At 42.5% G+C, this 6000-nt stretch overlaps 1 protein-coding gene across 1 annotated transcript in view; it reads left to right on the top strand.

The window, feature by feature from the left end:
- FSD2 (fibronectin type III and SPRY domain containing 2) overlaps positions 1–6000 on the top strand; it is a 54051-nt gene that overhangs the window by 16644 nt on the left and 31407 nt on the right. The window contains exons 2-3 of the mRNA XM_032264834.1: positions 3249–3968; positions 4114–4209. Of these exons, the coding sequence (XP_032120725.1) occupies positions 3327–3968; positions 4114–4209 (738 nt within the window). The 5' untranslated portion in view covers positions 3249–3326. The remainder of the gene's footprint in view (positions 1–3248; positions 3969–4113; positions 4210–6000) is intronic.

Genomic DNA, 6000 nt, shown 5'->3' with positions numbered 1-6000 from the left:
AAAAAAAAAAACTCCGAAAAAAAAAAAAAAAAAAAAAAAAAAAAAAATTAAAAATACATGCTCTAGGCCAGATGAGGTGGGTCACGCCTGTAATCCCAGCACTTTGAGAGGCCAAGGCCAGCAGATCATAGTAGAAACCCTGTCTCTACTAAAGCCCTGTCTCTACTAAAAAAAAAACCCTGTCTCTACTAAAACTGGGCATAGTGGCACATTCCTGTAATCCTAGCTACTCGGGAGGTTGAGAGAGGATAATCACTTGATCCCAGGAGGCGGAGGTTGTAGTGAGCCGAGATCATGCCATTGCACTCCAGCCTGGGCAACAAGAGTAAAGCTCCTTCTCAAAAAAATAATAATAATAATAATAATAAAATAAAATACATGCTCTAAAACTGACTATGGTGATCACCACACATATGTGTGAGTATACTAAAAACCACTGATGTATACACTTTTAACAAGTGACTTGTATGGTATATAAATTATACCTTAATAAAACTGTTACAAAAAAGAATAAATAAAACACAGTGGCAGCTCTATGCCAGGAAGAAAGCAAGGACTTCAAAGTCCAACAGACTGTGTTAATCTAGTTCTCCAAGAAGCAGGCACAAGATGGAAAAGAGTTTATTAGAGGAAACACCTGTGTGAGAGATAAAATGGGGAGGAAGGTAGGAAAGGCTGGGAGAACTGTCAGACCATGATGCAAGTCTGACCCTGGTTGAAGGAGAGCAAGAGGGAAGGTTCAGGTAAGTATCCTGGACTACCACGCCGCTAAGAAAGCATTGGCAAGGCTGTCAGGGAATCCTCCAGCCAACTCTGCTGGCCATCAGAGAAGTTTCTCTGTTTTTTAAGAGACAGGGTCTTGCTATATTGCCTAGGCTGGTCTTGAACTCCTGGGTTCAAATGATCCTCCCACTTCAGCCTCCTGAGTAGCTGGAATCCCCCTAGAGGAGGGATCAAAGGCGTTGAGCCAGATGTATCAACCAGAAATGGAATCCTTGGCTGTGCTTGTCACTGGATGGCAGATGTTTGTGGCAAGCAAGTCTTCCATGCTATGCAGCAATGAACTTCAGAGGGCAACTGAAACCTCCAGTCAATTACACTCCCTGTAGTTGGATATCTGTGAAGCACAGTCTCATAGCTGCCACACCAATTAAGGCTCAAATCCCAGTTCAACAATATACCAACTGTGCGGCCTTACACAGGACACCCTCCCTGAGACACAGTTGTCTCGTCTACAAAATGGGGATAATAGCAGGGCCTGCCACATAGGGTCGATGTTAGGATGATGTATATACAAACTGCCTAACACAGAAAAGGCATACCATAAGTGTTCAAGAAGTAATATTAATATTGTATTTACTATTACTATTGTTATTATTATATCCTTTTAGATTTTATGTACTTCATTAAAATAGTGGACATCATAGTCTACATACAATGGGCAATCTGTTCATTTTGCTTAAACGTCATATTGTAAGTCTTTTTCCAAGTTATCACGAACATGTTAAAGCTGCTTTGTATTCTATGTAGTGTACATACCCCAACTTACTTAGCCCTTCTCCTAATCATCAGACCTTTAAAAAAAAAGTTCTTGCTACTTCAAACAATTACGTGGTGGACATTTTTACATAAAATAATTGTTTTCCTTGTATTTGGGATTTTTCCTCAAGGTTCCAGAAAAGGATTACTAGGTTAGAGAGTGTGGATAGGCTAGAGAGTATGAACAATTTTTTATTTTTTTGAGACAGGGTCTTGCTCTGTGGCCCAGGCTGGAGTACAGTGGTGCAATCACGGCTCACTGCCTCAGCCTCCCAAGTGGCTGAGACTATAGGCATGCACCACTACACCTGGCAAACTTTTAAATTTTTTGTAGACATGGGTTTCACAATGTTGCTAGGCAACATAGTGGTCTGGAACTCCTAGCCTCAGGCAATCCTCCTGCCTTGCCCTCCCAAAGTGCTGGGATTACAGGCATGAGTCATCACACCCAACTGAGAGTATGAACATTTTTAAGGTTCTTGACCCAGGTTACCAAGCTTGCTCTTCAGAAAAATGGGGCCAGTTTATATTCCAGCCAGCAGCATATGAAAGCGCTCACTTCACTGTCCCCTTATCCAGCCAGGGGTATCATTTTTGATATTTTTCAATATTTGCTAACCAAAAAGGCAAAACAGCATCTACTTATTTGTTCTGGTTCTTTTTTTTTTTGAGACAGTGTCTTGCTGTCACCTAGGCTGGAAGACTGGAGTGCAGTGGTGTGATTCAGGCTCATTGCAAACTCCACCCCCCAGGTTCAAGCGATCCTCCCACCTCAGCCTCCCAAGTAGCGGGGACCACAGGCACACACCACTATGTGTGGCTTTATTTATTTATTTTGTATTTTTGATAAAGATAGGGTCTTGCCATGTTGCACAGGATGATCTTGAATTCTTGAGCTCAATCAATCCATTGGCCTCAGCCTCCCAAAGTACTGGGATTACAGGCACGAGCCACCACACCAGGCCTATTCTCACTTTTAAGTACAGTTTTTTTCAAATGTTTGTGTGCAGTTACTATGATATACAAAATTAATTGTTTTCTGAATTGTCTGTGCACATTCATCTATTAAGATATCACTTTTTCAATTAATTTATATAATTTAAAAATAATAGACCAGGCACGGTGGCTCATGCCTGTAATCCCAGTACTTTGGGAGGCTGAGGTGGTTGGATCAACTGAGGTTGGGAGTTCGACACCAGCCTGGCCAACATGGTGAAATCCCATCTCTACCAAAAATACAAAAATTAGCTGGGTGTGGTGGCACATACCTGTAATCCCAGCTACTTAGGAGGCTGAGGCACAGGAATTGCTTGCACCCTGGAGGCACAGAGGCTGCAGTGAGCACTCCAGCCTGGGCGATAGAGTGAGACTCCATCTCAAAAATAAATTAATAATAACAAAAATTTCCTGAGATGCTTCTCATTATTTTGCCTTTTAAGGTTTTTTATTTTTTAGTGTATAAGAAGGGAAGCATTTTGTTGGTCATATCTATTAGACATTTCTTTTGTAATTTCTTTTGTCTCTTTTAACCTTAGAAAGCCCATCCCTCCATAGAAAACAAACATTTTTTAACAGATGATTCAAAGTGAAAACATGACTGAGCTACACAGATAATTTTTTTAAATTTTCTGAGTAGAGCCCAATCTAATGATCATCTACAGCAATGCCCTTCTCCAAAACTGATTTTCCTCCTCTTTTTTGTGTTCCAGGGCCCAGATATTCACTATTAAGTGTCCAGGAAGGATCTTTCTTGTATAAAGGTGCTTCTAAGGACTTCCAGAGTTACAATGGAGGAGGAATCAGGGGAGGAACTGGGGTTGGACAGGTCTTCTCCCAAGGATTTCCACTTTTACCACATGGACCTGTATGACTCTGAAGACAGACTGCAGCTCTTTCCAGAAGAGAGCACTAGGATGAGGAAAGAAGAAGTCGAAGCTGAAATGGCCAGGGAGTCAACAGGAACAGGGGATGGTAAGGCTCAAAGACACCTTAGAGAGGAAGTGGAGGAACTTGTCCGCTTATACGGACTTGAAGATGATCACGAATTAGGGGATGAGTTTGTTGATGAAAACATGCCCATAATGGGAGTTTCAGAATATCCTACTTATGGGATGAAGAGGAGGGACCCAGCCAGGGAGCAGAGAGACTGGAGACTTCGTGGAGATGCAGCGGAGGCTGAGGACCTGGGCTTCGGAGGGTGGGGCTCAGCAGGCCAGTGCCAGGACTTGCGGGAAGTCTACAGGTACACACACGGCCGTGCTAGCGAGGAGTATGAATGCTATGTCATCCCTGAGGAAGAAGATGAAGAAGAAGCTGCTGATGTCTTCTGTGTTACTTGTAAAACTCCAATAAGAGCTTTTCAGAAGGTTTTTGATGAACATAAGGAGCATGAAGTGATCCCACTCAATGAAGCACTGGAAAGTGCCAAGGTAAATAGGTCTCCTTGGTTCTTCTCTGTCTTGATATTGCATTTGTATCTCAAGTACATTTGCAAGGAATACATCTAAGATGCCTTCTACAAGAGCGAGACAAGACGTAACATTAATATCTTCTTTGTGATCCTCTGTTGAATAGGATGAAATTCACAAAAACATGTACAAATTGGAAAAACAGATAATTGATATGGAAAACTTTGCAAATCACTTGGAGGAGGTTTTCATCACTGTGGAGGTAAGAGCATACTTGAAGACATCGTCAGACTCACATTGCTTCTATCAGTGGCTAGGTCAAGAATCTGTTTCCTTAGAATGTGAGGAGTCACCACTGCCCCTCTCCCCTCCCTGTTTTTGTCGACCTCCCATGGCACCTGGGTGTGGATGTCATGGAACTGATTACCTGTCAGCATTCCCTACTGAACTATAAGCTCTTGGTGTGGAGGCTGAGTTTTCTCTCGAAATATCCCTAGTCCTACTACATAGTATGTTTCAGAGCAGGCATTTTATACATGTTTGTTGCATGAGTAAATAAGGCAGAAATTTCCCAATCACAATCCCTCTCCTTCACTGGCTTCATTTTCTCCTAATCCCCCTTTACCCAAATCACTAATTGTATGTGGTTTAGACCCTTATCCTAATTCTTTTTTTAATGTATATTGTTTTCCTCATTCAACTTGATAGATCCTTATTCTAACAAAGATGACTTCATGGTGGCATCTTCAGCGAAGTCCCTCATTTGAGCCCAGGTGGTGAAGAGGGGATATGTTTTCTTTTGCCCTTGTCTTTTTTGGTTTGTTTATTTGTTCCAGATTTCTTTTTGGGGTAGAAGGTCTTGCTGAGAATCCCTGGGGTGCTCCCTGGTGCACTGACTGAGAAACCAGAAACAGTGGGGTTCCATGTTATTTCCTTGGTTTTGGGAGTTGTTAATTCTAGGCTTTTGGAGGTACCTGCAATGTTGACTACATAAAGTCAGGTGTAGACTGTCAAACACTTTTTTGTTGTTTTAAGAGGCAAAATACTTACTTCTACCAATGATTGCTACCCTAACAAAGGAATACTTTTAGCTCTGCATGCATTTAAAAAATAAATTTATGGCCAGGCACAGTGGCTCATGCCTGTAATCCCAGCACTTTGAGAGGCCAATGCGGGCAGATCACCTGAGGTCAGGAGTTCGAGACCAGCCTGGCCAACATGGTAAAACCCCGTCTCTACTAATAATAAAAAAAAATAGCTGGGCATGATGGCACATGCCTGTAGTCCCAGTTACTTAGGAGGCTGAGGCAGGAGAATCACTGAAAACTGGGAGGTGGAAGTTGCAGTGAGCTGAGACCACGCCACTGCACTCCAGCCTGGGTGACAGAGAGAGACTCCATCTCAAATAAATAAATAAATAAATAAATAAATGTGTTGCCTTTGTCTAGTTAGCAATTTCCAGACTTTCCTGAGAGATCAGTAAAAGCTTAGAATTCTAGGACTGAAAAGGAGTTTTTATCCTTTGACGGCCCCTCTCCCTCCCAATCTTGACATGAGGAAGAATGTGAGCCTTGATCCAGATGCCAACATGACTGAGATGGAAGGTGTAGCTCTGTAACTTCCACCCACTAGTCATATTGGCCCCCAGAGCTTCACAGAATAAGACTAGTCCCTCTTTCATGGGTCAGCCTTGACAAGGCATTGCAAGATACCCATCCTGTTTTTGATAAGTGTTCTTTTCCTCAGCTGTTACCTATTTCTTGTAAGATTAATAAGTTTCCATGTCTGTCATCAAACATGCCACAGTCCCCTGTTGTGCCCTAGTAGATACATGGTACACCACTATCATCATGCCAGAGCTCAACCCAACCTCCCAAGTGAGGTCAACCAGGCCTGAGGAGCTCAGGACTTGCCCTCTCTCTTCTCTTCATGCAATGCTCTACTTCTATTAATGTAGCCTCGGATGGTACCAACAGGAGCATTTCATGTGAATCAACTAAGCCCCAGGAACATTTCCCATGAAGCTAGACCTTTTCCACCCCCAGTATTACAA

The sequence above is a fragment of the Sapajus apella genome, unplaced genomic scaffold, assembly GCF_009761245.1.
Source record: "Sapajus apella isolate SASKATOON/1434 unplaced genomic scaffold, GSC_monkey_1.0 scaffold147, whole genome shotgun sequence".
In the NCBI taxonomy this organism is placed as follows: domain Eukaryota; kingdom Metazoa; phylum Chordata; class Mammalia; order Primates; family Cebidae; genus Sapajus; species Sapajus apella.
The sequence above is the reverse complement of the archived record's forward strand: the minus strand, read 5'-3'. Positions and strand labels throughout refer to the sequence as shown.